At 28.2% G+C, this 13,828-nt stretch overlaps 1 protein-coding gene across 1 annotated transcript; it reads right to left on the bottom strand.

The window, feature by feature from the left end:
• Positions 1–4,289: 4,289 nt before the first annotated feature.
• LOC137832676 (ethylene-responsive transcription factor ERF053) lies at positions 4,290–6,494 on the bottom strand. Its single transcript, XM_068640980.2, has one exon. It carries the CDS (start codon positions 6,260–6,262, stop codon positions 5,009–5,011), a length of 1,254 nt encoding a protein of 417 aa, XP_068497081.2. The 5' UTR covers positions 6,263–6,494; the 3' UTR covers positions 4,290–5,008.
• Between the last annotated feature and the right edge of the window lie 7,334 nt (positions 6,495–13,828).

The raw sequence follows: 13,828 nt of genomic DNA, 5'->3' as shown, positions 1-13,828 counted from the left end.
CTTCTATAACTCAAAGTCCTTCTCCTAAGTGACCAGAACAAAACCCTACAAATTTTTTAGAATACCAAAAATACCAACTAAAAAACATATTGTAGTAAACCATATGCTTCCACCAACCATAGATTAGAGAACCTCCAAGATTCTCATTACTCCCTTAAAAACCATAGAATATGAAATATAGACTTCACTTTTGAAAGACCCAACTCGCTCCCAACTTTCCAAATTACAATTTGGATGTATTTCAAGACTTATTTAGTCTTCTAACAGCTAACTAATTTCTACCACTTTTTAAAAGCCTTTATGGCTTTGCCCCATCTAAGTCATCTTCACGCAAACATAGGCTATATCAATTTAATTACTCTTTTATAAACTACTATATCATCACGCCTTTAAATAATTTATACATATATTTACTGTGAGATGAAAAAATATTATGCATATATTTTATTAAAATTAAATTTATTTATTTATTAATTCTTACAAAAATACAAGACATAAGATATGAAACAGAAGAGGGAGTAACGTTAACCAAGGTTAATATTAATACTCATCAATGTTCAAAAGTCTGGATCTATAAAGATTTTTATAGAAACCAACGAATTTGGGCCGTAATAACGCCATTCATTGTTGGGCCCATATGCAGCTTCTCTATGACTGTTTCTTCCTGCACCTCCATATGTTCTTCTGCCATCCTCATTTAAAACATGAAAATACCCTTTTATCTTTCTTGTGTCACCCAATAGAGTGGCTTTCGGATTATGTAATCCGGACACACATTTGAAAAAAGACTTTCAGATTACATAATCCGGAAGCTAAAAAGTCTTTCAGATTATGTAATCCAAAAACTAATCATGCATCTGAAAAAAGCTTCCGGATTATGTAATCCAGAAGCTAATTACGAATTTAAAAAAAGACTTCTGGATTACGTAATCTAAAATATTACAGAGAGATATTTTTGGAAATAAAAAAATTATAGAGGTGAGAGAAAACATATGTAGGTGTAGGAAGAAACCGTCCTTCTCTATCATTGGACATGTTACTTTTAGCCTCCTCTTAACTATCAACCCAAATACCATTAACCATAACACAAATCAACCATATGAAAATGTCACTAGTGGATAGAAATTTAGTATATGTTGATTAAATGATAAAAAAAGGAAATAATAATAAAATACAAGAAATAATAAATATATGCTTCTATTTAGGATAAAAAAGGAAATAATAATAAATACAAGACAAAAGTTGGGTTACCCTTGGCTATTTTAATGTCTCGAGCATAAGACAAGTCCTTAGATGGACCAAAAACTTTGAATACATTAAAAGATTTTTGTTTATGAAAACATCCTAAGAGACAACACAAACACACTGTGTTAATCAATGAAAATATAAGGAGAAACCTTAAAGATGGGTCATCTTAGCAAAAAGCCTTTTGGATGAAACCCGCTTGAAAGGTAAATCAAAGCTAGAAGCCAACTTTAACATACAAGCCTATAAGTATTGATCAATAAACTTCGAGACACTTGTTATATAATTGCATTTCTCTACAATGGATGCTAATTTGTCTAATATTCTCATATTAGTGTTTAATTGACCTTTATATTCTTCAATTTTATTGGCTTGTAATGTAAATAGTAATTATTTTCAAAACTTTAATGCATTCTGTTTACTAGTTGTTTATTTAGTTCAGAACTTTGCCTTAATAGTGTGATTAATGAGTTATTGATATTTATTAAAAAACTTTCATGCAGAGTTGTTCATATCCTTTATCTTTAACATTTTTGTATGATTTTAAAATAAAACCTTCTATAATAAGACCAAACAATCTAATAATGATCCTAATAACATAGTTAATAAAGGAAAGGAAACGCTGCACATGATTAATCTCATTTCTATTATATATTATTTGTGATATTTTGTACTTATTTTTGTTTATATTTTTATATTGTTTTTTTCATATTTTTATATTGACCACAAGAATAAAAGAAAGCACAATCTTTCATATAGACTTAAAAAAGAATAATCAAGTTATTATTGATAACATAGATTGAAGGAAACTAATATTTGAATTATTTAATAATGTCAAGATGAAAATTGCTCAACAACGGTTGTATTCTTGAGTAATTATAAATATAAAACAAAATAAAAAATGAATGTAAAGAACATATCTTAATACACAACTTGAATTTTACATTCTTGAAAAATGCTTGTAAATCTATATTCTTTGTTTTTGGTCTTTGTGTAGTAGTTTGGGGAAAGAAATCTTTTAATATTCTTCATTATATGTGAAGGTACCTTATAAGGAAATTTTTATCTTATATAATATTATACGAAAGTTATTCTTTATGTTCACCTTCCTCATTATTATTATTATTATTATTGTGGAAAGTGACAATTAAAAGTATTTGCACTTCTAAGTTTAAAAAAATAAAAAATGGTAAAAAATAACTTATATACTTCTTTTTAAGTAAAGAATAAAATAATAATTAAAGAGAATGCAAAAAAAAAATAATAATAATTAAAGAGAATGCTTTAGAGATATTTCAACCATTGTACAAATGTCACAATCACGCATGTGATATTCTATTCCATTGGATTATTATAAACTTCAAAAAATTATAAGAACAAAATCAAACAAAGTTAGAACTAACTTGTCTAAGCTTCAAAATGATAGTCACCTCTTCCAAACATAATAGAATATGCATCAAAACCTACTTATAATTTACACCAAAACTAACCTTCATGATCTAGATAATCCTATATTACCTTTTGCAAGTCTTGTAATCATCATGCACCTTTCATTCTCATCTTTCCATAATGTTTCTTCTTATGAAATTTGACTCTACAATTTGTAACTTGTATACTTGTTTAGTATTTATAGTTTAAAGTTTCATAACCAATTTTTAGTTAGGAAAACTCATTAATAGATTATTAAAAATGAATATATATTTAGGTTGATTGAATATAATTTTATTATCATTTATCAATGAACTTTCACTAGGAAACAATATTTTCCAATTTTTTTATTGATTAATAACGATTAAATGTATTTAAAGTTGACAATTATAAAGGTTTTAAGTGCAACAAAATCTTAAACTTTGCCTAATCAACAAACTGCCAAGACTTTGAGCAAATTGTTTTCTTGAAGGTACATACTTAGATTATTGTAATGATAATTAAAAAAAACCCATAAAAAAACAACAACATCACTACTTCAACCGAGAAAAAAAAGGATAAAACATTAAGTAACATTTTTTACTTTCTCTTTAACAAGTTACATATATTTTATAATTTTACTTTATCTATTTAAAGAAATTCAGAAAATAGGTTGACAATTGTATGGCACAACCCAATCTTGGTTTGTTTTCAAATTGGAATCTCCTATTTTTATACACATGCATCTATTTAATATTTAATATGTTCACCCCTGGATACTAGATATAGATTAATTTTGGTGTCCATAAATAGCTTTTGTTTACAATATTCATTGCTCTCAAAACCTTTTTAAGATACCTACCTACCTTCACCGCCATCACCGTCCTAACCATCAAAAGACAAATAGAAAAATTGACCAAAGCATTGAAACCCCAAATTTCTTTCTAGTTAGATTCTTGTCAGTTATTATACTATACATCATTATCTTTAATTAAATATTAGTCTCTAAATAAAAAAATAATGACCTAATATAAGTACTATGATTAGGTTAATAGCGATAGATTTAAATATTTAAAACGAAGCCGTAAGTTCAAATTTTTTATTTTCTTCGTATATTATAAAACTTAAAGACCGAAATTATAATCACTTTAAAATATTTTTATTTAAAAAACTATAAAATATATAAAATACATACATATCTTTTTATAATATAGATTAATCTAATATATGAATTTGTAAAACAATAATGATTTAATTAGATATTTTAACAACTTTTAATTAACATCATTAAATTAAAATAACTTTTTTTACTAGTCCACTATTGGGAATAACATAATTACTATATTTATTTTATGAATGAATATGAAGGCAAATCCAAACTATAATAGTAACATAACATGGATGTTCATAGGAAGAGTAGGTTTTTCTTATTTTTATTCTTATTTGTATAAACAATTTTGATAAGATGGTTACTTGAATTTAAATGACTTATTTATGATCCGACAATATAGTATCTGCAGACTGATTTTTATTAACTTTATTTATAAAACATATTACTTTAATCTTAATACAATAAATTAATAAATTAAAAATATAAAATTATAACTAAATAATTTGATAGCATACATAAGATAAAATAATATAATCCAAAGAAGAAAGAGTTGAAGGTGTGGCGATAAAGTCGGCATAACATTACACCAATTATCTATGAACTGGACAAGCTGAAGAATAAACTAAGAACCATTAAAAAGGAAATCACAAAAACGTTTCCTTCTTGGTCATGCATAGTTAAAAGCAACAAATAGTACAAAAGAGCAAAGAGAATAATGATATTAAGAAACCCAAAATCAGAAAAACTATAACACTAGGAACAAGGTACGAGTCTGAAGCTGAAAGGCCATTTAAAATATGAAGCCTAATCAAAGCAGAAGTTTCCTGGAAATGAAAATTGTATGCCTCAAACATCTATGATTCAAAGGTTGCTGTTCAAAATATCAGCAACCAGTAAGAACAAAATAAAGTTGGTGGGGTGGGGTTATCAATTTTGTCCTCATATGTGAATGTGGCGAAGCTTCAGTAACCGACCAAGATAGAATATCTGATGGGGTTGTAGTTATCAGTTCAGGAGAAGAAAGAAAACTAATGGGAATCTCTAACTGCAGGAGATTTCGAACTGACTCAATTCGAAGTGAATGTTAACTGAATCAAGCAAGAGAGGTGTATGGTTTAAAAAGTTTCTTTAATTGTTCAATATGAGACTTTATAATAGTTCTCCAAACACTATCCAAAAGAAGGAGTAATCAAAGAGATTCTAATGCTGATTCTAATATTAGACATGAATTTTAATCTTAACCATTCAGAAGAAGGGCCTCATGGGACAAGAGGGAGAGGAAGAACCTGGTTCTGTGTTGTTGTTATCTTGTTGTGTCTGAGAAGCAGCACCGGCTTCATGACGGAACTCTTGATGAGGTGGATTCACAAAGGGAAGTTGTGAATGCAAAAGAAGATTGTTGTTGGGGTCTAAATCATCCCACACGGGACTTCCCGGACCCCAACCTGCAGGAATTGTATTGAACCACTCTCCCCAAACCAATTCCTGAGGCTGTGAAACTCCTTCCTCGGTTTCAGCATTCTCTTCTGCTAATGTCTCAGTTGGTGGCACGTCCTCACTCTCAGTGTTGGTCTCTTCTGGAACTGGCTCAGGTTGCTTTGTGTTCTGGCTTGATGTTGATGTTGAACCTTCGTTGGAAGAAGAAGCAGGAGCAGGTGGGGATGGTTCTACTTTACCTTTGTTAAGGAAGAGTTCAGGGAAATTGAGCTTAGCATTTTCTCCTCTAAGCTTAAAGGCTTCACGATCATAAGCCATAGCAGCATCTTCAGCAGTGTCGAAGGTTCCAAGCCAGAGACGAGTTCTATTGCGAGGGAGACGAATTTCAGCAACCCATTTGCCCCAATGGCGTTGCCTTACTCCCCTATAGAGCTTGGTGGCATTCAAAGGCTGTCCTTGAGGCCTTAACATTGGTCTCCCTTCATGCCCTGACCGGTTCATCATCATCATCATCCTCCCTCTTGGACTCAAATTGAGTGCGTCATTCCAATACTGAAGAAGCTGCTGCTGCTGCTGCTGCTGCTGTTGGAGCTGTGGTTGGTTTGATATGGTGGAATCTGGGCATAGGAATGGTGGATACCCCATGTTCTGTTGGGATCCAAACGATATCATTTGTTGCGTTGGCTGAAGAGGGGGACGAAAAAGAGGCAAGTTTGGGGTTCCAAATGAGTGTGGGAATGATGGCATTGGGTGTTGAGAGCCTTCAAAAGCAAAAGGAAACACTATTCTTGATGAAGGAGGTTGGAGAGAGAGCATAGAGGAGGATGATGAAGAAGGTTGTTGATTGGGATTTTGGCGTTCGGGGCTGCGGATTTTCTTGAGAGGCCTTTCTGAGATAGAAGCATCATCAAAAACTGGCTTCCATTGTCTCCTCCCTGAGCTCAAATCCACACCCTTTCTCTTCTCTTTCTCCGAATCTTGGCCTTCACTTTCACCAAACACTTTGTGCTGCTGGGTCTCTTCAGCACCCTCCTTGCTGGACATTCCACTGTTATACGCCATGACCACCACCAATTAAAAGACAGAATTTGAGAGTATTGGCTGTGATTAATTAATCTCCGATCAGAATACAAAACAGAATCGGATGGCAAAGGTGGTAGTTTTGGAAAGACCCATGTGAAAATGTGTTGTGTGTAATCAACAAATAAGCAAATAGAGAGTGGAATAGTGTCTGATGATGGGTGTGAAGGTTTGAGTTGAGAGAGTGAGAGAGAGAGAGAGAGAGGAGACAGCAAGTGGCAAAAGCAGAGGAGTGAAGGGGGTTTATATGGGAGAAAGCAGAAAGGGGTTGAAATCAAACTTTTTCAAGTTAATGCAGGAAAAGTTGGACAGTCAGTGGTTGGCTTGCGTGGGTCCCACGCGCTTCTTCTTTTGCTTCAACATCAATCTCTGACTCACCTCACTTCATTTGCTTCACAGTCACTAGTCGTGTTGTGAGGTCCGAGGGAAAAACAGTTATTAACTGTTTCTGTCAGTGCCATGGTGCGGCAAACAGGGATTTCCTCACTCTATGCTGTAACATATTGTATGAACCCTGTTGCATTCAATTTCCTATCTTAAACCATGCTATTATGGAGAAAATACTAATCATATTACATTGATAAAAGTTTGAAAAGTGTGTCCCTCAAGTGGCTTCGTCCCTGGGTCCGACACAGGTGACATGGGATGGAACCAAACACATGTATATGTGGTTTCTCTTTGATAAAAATCATGTTGTCATTAAAATAAAATCTTATTGAATCGTTCATATTATAAGAGACTTCTGCCTTAAGGAAAGAGATGTTAATGTGGCAGCTCTGTGGCACTTGATGAAAAGAAGGATTAATATGATAACTCACTGTTCTTGCTATGGTGGAAGTCGAGTGTTTGTGTGAGGTGCTTTATAGGGTCAGATTCTGATAATGCTATGCCCGGTTTCTGAATGTAAAAATGTCTTCCAAAACTTGTTTGCCCATTTATTGAAAACCAGGGAATACCATTTCAGTTCATAACTTGCTGGTGATTCTGCCTTATTTTACTCTTTAGTTTATTAAAAAAACTCATTTCATTCCTTCATTTTTTACATCTTCTTGACTTTATAAGTGAGTGAATATGCTGAGTCGTGTTAAATAGATGAATTCATTCTTTATATATGGATTATTTATGACCAAAGTCAAACTACGAAATTGGTGTAATTTGAAATCATTATTATTAATTTAGATTTTTTTTTATTATCTATTTGGGTTAAGACTAAGAGAAACGATATTAAGAGAGAAGTCATCAAAGTGAGAAACGATTTGTACAAAAATATGAAATTATGTTGATGATGTATGATTTTTTATGAGTTGTGTTGAAGTTATGTGTCACTTTGTTTAATTATGTTAATTAAAGTCGTGCAACGTGACACCTTCAATATAAAATAATACAACTGAAGTTTTGTTTATGTACAACTTCAGTTTAGCTTTTTTATTTTTTAAAAAAGGAAAGAAGTAGGTTAAGCTTTTTTTAAAAAAAAACATCAAGAATTGATTTTAGTTATTGGTTTATAAAGTTTATGATTTCTGCAACGTCCAACATATTGCATCACACCAAAACATGTTTGCGACGTCGAACATATTTGCTACTTCCACTATGACACCTCCATTAGCATATCATCTGCTTTCATCATTGCATTGTTATTGTCCGTCGTTGCCTTCATATGGGTTTGATAATCTACCACCTGACCAAAACCAATCGGAACCTACTGACCATAGTCTACAACAAACCAAACCTACACCCCCATGATGACCATAAAGGTTGAGAAGGAGAGCACCATGTGATACTTCCTCCCATAGAAAATATTTTTTCATTTATGTAATCAAAACAATCACTATTTATATGAATGTTCGTTATTTTATTATTCTTGTTTCGCTAAATTTAATAATACAAATTTCTTTATTCAAACAATAAGAAATACAACATAATTACATAAATAATATATATTTTAAAAAAATCTAATCATAGTGTCTTCAAATCATCAACTATAAACTCTAAAAACCAATAAATTAAAACCAATTCTAGATTTTTTTTTTTAAAAAAAGGCTTAACCTAATTTTTTTTTTTAAAATATAACAAGAATTCAAAACTAAATTTGTGTATAAGTGACACAACTTTAGTTATATTATTCTACATTGAAGTTGTATTACCTTAACACAATTTTAATTAACATAATTAAGGAAAGGTTTGCAAATGACAGACAAATTCTACACAACCCGTAAAAAAATTTATACACCATAGATAAAACTTCATTATTCTATTCAAATTGTTTCTCTTTTAAGAACTTTTTTCTTAAAATCGATCCCCTACCCACAACTTAATCCAAATAGATAATAAATAAAAAAATTTCCCAAATCGTAATAATAATTTTAAATTACACTAATTTTTTATTTTAACACTAAAGTAAATTTCATTTTGTAATATATATATATATATATATATATATATATATGAAAAATGTGTCAAATAATAATGTGCTATCAATATTTATTAAATTGTAAATTAGGTTTTAATAGTTTTAGGATGTGATAGAAGAATATCCAGTACAAGAAAAAAAAGAGTTTTTTTAATATTCACTTATTTAAAATAAAAAAGTATAGCTTAAACAGAAAAGAGTAAACTTATACGTGTTAATAATTTTTTTAAAAAAATAACTTCGTAATTTACGCACGTACATTTATTTCAATAATACAAACTCACGTACTAAAAAATAGGGTTAGTTTTAGTTGACACAATTTTATGAGTAATTTGAAAAAGTCAACTCATTTGTTTTCATGATAGGTCAGCTAATAAAATAATAAAACAAAAAAAATAAAAAATCAATTTTTTATAGTGACTTTTATCGCTTTTTATAAGAAAAAAAAGGGCCAAACATCTATATCATTTAAATATTGGTGAATCACAACCATATACAATTTATACAATTTATGTTATGAAAGTTAATAATTTAATACAAGTTAGACTATTTTTATGATATTTTTATAATATAATAATTAAATTATTCAATTATTTGTTTATAAAATATCTTTTTTTTATTTATTTTCGTAAGTTATTTATTTAGATTTTTGTAATATGATATTTTAAATAAATAAGGAAGAAAAGCGTCACTTTATTAAATATAAATGAAGTGGATATCATCTATTAAAAAAATTTAAAGAAGATAAGAATCTTATAGATAAATATCTATTTTAAAATTAGAAAAAATATAAATATTATTTAGTATATTTAGTATAACAGTATAAGACATAAATATAATCTCTCATAAATTATATTAAATAACAGAGAACTCAATTTGAGTGGTTAAACCTATTTTATGGTTTCAAACTATAACAATTTCAATGATTAAATACAATCGATAACTATGTTCCAAAATATATAAACTTATTTTAGGTGAATCTAATTCTTCTCGTGAACCACGGTGTTTGCTCCTTCTGAACCTAAAAGGTTCAATAATTAAACCACCCACCTTACCAAACTACGAAGAACTTTTCAACAAAATCTGCTTCTCATATTCATTTTTTCTTCATAGCTTGGTAAGGAGAATAGTAGTGTACCTTTTATCAATCTTGCATAGTCTTTTTTTTTGGTAAAATTTACAATTTATATTTATATAGACTGAACACATAAAAGTTTTTATATTGTATATTGTTATGTATGTAATATTGTTGACTTTTGTGGTGATGATGATTTTAAAGGTTATATTATTGACGTTTTTACTTGTTCAGTGTAAATACTTAATTATATGTTAAGTTCAATTTTGTAAAAATATTTAAAACTTATAAATTTTTCGTTTAAAAGCGTAATCTATGATAATATATAAAGAAGATATACACAATTTCTTACAAATTTTACTTTTTAAATAACTACTTTTTTAAATTTAAATAATTACTCATAATAAAAAAATCATCAACAAAATAAAAAAGATTTGACCACAATAAAATTATAAAAAGTATTAGTTTATAATTACTTCAAATAACTTTTTATAATTTAATATATTTTATTTTAATAATTATTTTAAAAAAATATTTCTTTTTGTCAAAAGAAAACCGTATTTAAATTATTTATTCTTTAATAAATTAAAAATAATTTATTTAATAAAATAAATAATTAAATATTTCCTCTTTATTTTAAAATAACTAAAACTTCTTCTTTAAAAAATACCGGTATATATGTACAATAATTCACCCTTTAATATATATAGTTTATCCTTTAATAAATAAAACTAATTTATTTATTAAATAAATAATTAAATATTTTTTTATTTAAAATAACTAAATACCTTCTTTTTAAAAAAAATAACGATATATGTATAATAATTAACCTTTTAATATATATAACTTATCCTTTAATAAATAAATAAATACTTTTTTTATATATGACGGTTATATATATATAATTTATTTTTTAATAATTAATTATAAAAAATAAAAATAATATTATTTACTATTTTTTAAAATAACAATTAGAGATAATAATTATAATTTACTCTTTAGTATATATATATATATATAATATTTTATACATTTATCAGATAAAAATATTATTTTTTATTTAATAAAATAAATAATTGAATAACTTCCCTTATTTTAAAATAACTAAATAATTTTTATTCTTAAAAATAACAGTTACAAAATTTTTTAATACTATTATTATAAAACTATATGTATATATTAAATTGTATTATTTTTTTAATTAATTAATTATAAAAATAATAAAATTATATATATTTAATGTAATAAAATTGTAGAGCGCATATATTTTTGCTAGTTTTTATAATATATTCACGAAATTATAAGTATTATTTAAAGTATCCAATAAATAAATAATTAAATAAAAAGACACGTGCATATAGTTATGATAGAGGATAAGGTAATATATCAAATGATAAATGGAATTAAATGAAAGGTAATAAAATAACTAGATAATAGTTGAAGGAATAGTTCCAAACTTGTAAGATATAAATTAATAAAACAAACATGTTTACTAAAATAATTATTTTTATAAAAGTAATTTATAAATCAATAAAATATTTTGCCATATTGTTCAAATCAGATTAATTACCATCGAATTCATGAATTATTCCATTTTGTTTGAGTTTCTAGTACCATATTTTTAATATGATATGATTATATTTATGCCATAAGTATTAAGATGAGATTTGTGTTTCTTCAATAAAATACTTTGATTATTAAGTTATACTTTGAATTTTTCATTGATATTTGTGTGATATTTTCTATTTATTTGGATATGTCTAGTTACATATATAATTTGTACATTAGTATCATCATTCTAAAAAAAAATTAAGGAGTTGTGTATCATATGATTCTTTTTAACTTAGACATTAGATAATGTTTTCATTCGATTATGATTGATGTGATGAGTTAACTTAAATATGAAGTTATTCATATTTTCAGTTTTTCAGCAAATATGTTTACTTTCACACAATCATCCCCATGAAGGTAGTTTGTAACTAGCCTCACAAAAATATTTATTTATTCAAAGCCCCAAATCTTATGTAAAGAAAATTAGAAAAATACAAAGACATTTTTTTATGGGGTTGGGGTTTAGAAAAAAGGAAAGAAAATAACATGGATGAAATGGGTGAACATAAGTAAACCAAAAGAATTAGGAGGATTAGGCATAAAAGAAGTACAATTATTTAATGAGACGCTTTTAGCAAAGTGAAAATGGAGATATGCATCCGAAAATGAAGGGAGTGTTATTTTTAATCACAAAAAAAAATATATAAATAAAAGGGTACATGGGACACCCCAACCCCTATACACAATCTTGTATATAAAGAGAAGTTACACTTTACAAAAGACTAACCCTTACAAAAGGATAACTTCACAAAAAACAAGACCACATGTCATCCTATATCAGTTATACCATTCTCCCAAGAAGGTTCATCTAAGAAAACCAAGGAGTGTGGAAGAGGTACTAAAATTAAATTTTGACATGACAAATTGGAGAAATATCTTATGCCAAAAAATACCCCAAATTGTATAATAATTCCAACTTAAAACAATCCTTGGTGTCAGAGATGAGTTCTTAGAATAATAACACTTGGAAATGAAAAATGAAATGAATGAAAGATTGGTTTGAGTGAGAAATACCTCAGATCACTCTATTGATGCAAGAATTATCACAACATATATCAACAATACAGGGACAAGATATATAAAATGCAAAAGAGATTACTCTAAAGAATTTACAATTAAATATGCATATGACATTATATATAATAATAGAAGTAGGTATCAAAATGAATTTTTCATATGGATAGTGGGGTTGAATTATGTGGTCACAAAATATAATTTAGGACATAGAGAAATACAAATATCTTGCAACTTGTGTTTCACGTGTGCATCAATATGAGTGTAGGATAGCTAATCGGGTGTGAAACTTATGCAATAAATTGATAGGATTAATAAAGCTCAACATAAACAATCTAAACAACACTTCAATATGTTTTGTATGCCTGAACTGAATACCAAATGTAATATGATATGTAAGATAATGTGGGTAGCATTAATGAAAAGTATGTGGGATCAGGATAATATAATTTTTTTTCTAGAAATGATACAAAAGACAATGAGAATATTTTTGGGATGACAAAGTTAAAAGCTTGGATATGAATAAAAAATAAAGTACCAAAATCAATTTTTTCATTTTCTAATTGATGTATATTCAATCTATTTTGAAATAAATTTTAAACATGACTACTTTAACCTAAGTATTCTCACTTTGAAATTAAAAACAAAAACATGAGGGTATAATGACTCTTTTTTATAGCAAGTGTATTGAATCAGGAATAATAATTTGTCCTTAAGGACGATATCAAACTCACAATGAACAACTATTTAAAAATCCTAATAGTAGTATTCTCTAAGTATAAGAATATGTATAATAATTTGATTTGATTTCACTACAAGAAAAAATGGTTTTAACGGGGGTTTATTTTTATATTATCCAGGGTTAAAACCTCTATTAAGTCATTTACCAAGGATTGTGGGTTCCCCCACTAAACCATCCCTATGGAACGTGTTCCTCGAGAATTTTTTTAAACCTCAAGAAAAGTCTTTCAGAACCCCTATTAAATATCATGGGTTTAAGAACCTCCGTAAAATACCGTGAGTTTCAAAACCTCTGTAAAAGGCCATGGGTTTCAAAACCTCCATTAAATACCATGGGTTTAAAAACCTCCGTAAAATATCATGAGTTTAAGAACCTCTGTAAAATATCACGAGTTTCAAAAATTTTCATAAAATGACTTGCCATTTAAAATAACCTTCAATCCCATTTTCCACCATCTCTAACAATCCTTCTTACTTCTCTCTTCCACTGTAGACACATTGCTCTCCGACACAAGCTCAATGGTCGCCAACGACAGTCCTAACAAGAAATCACAATTCAGCCACACTTATGTCTATTATATCTAAGGATAAGAAACACAAAATAAGGCACTATCTTCTTCTTACTCCAATATTGCTTCTTCCATCACCCTACTGCTCCAACTTGGGTCTCAAGCTCCTATTACCTAGCTCGACAGAA

This window comes from Phaseolus vulgaris, chromosome 11, assembly GCF_051622355.1.
Source record: "Phaseolus vulgaris cultivar YP4 chromosome 11, ASM5162235v1, whole genome shotgun sequence".
Taxonomy (NCBI): domain Eukaryota; kingdom Viridiplantae; phylum Streptophyta; class Magnoliopsida; order Fabales; family Fabaceae; genus Phaseolus; species Phaseolus vulgaris.
This window is presented reverse-complemented; position numbering and strand designations above follow the sequence as displayed.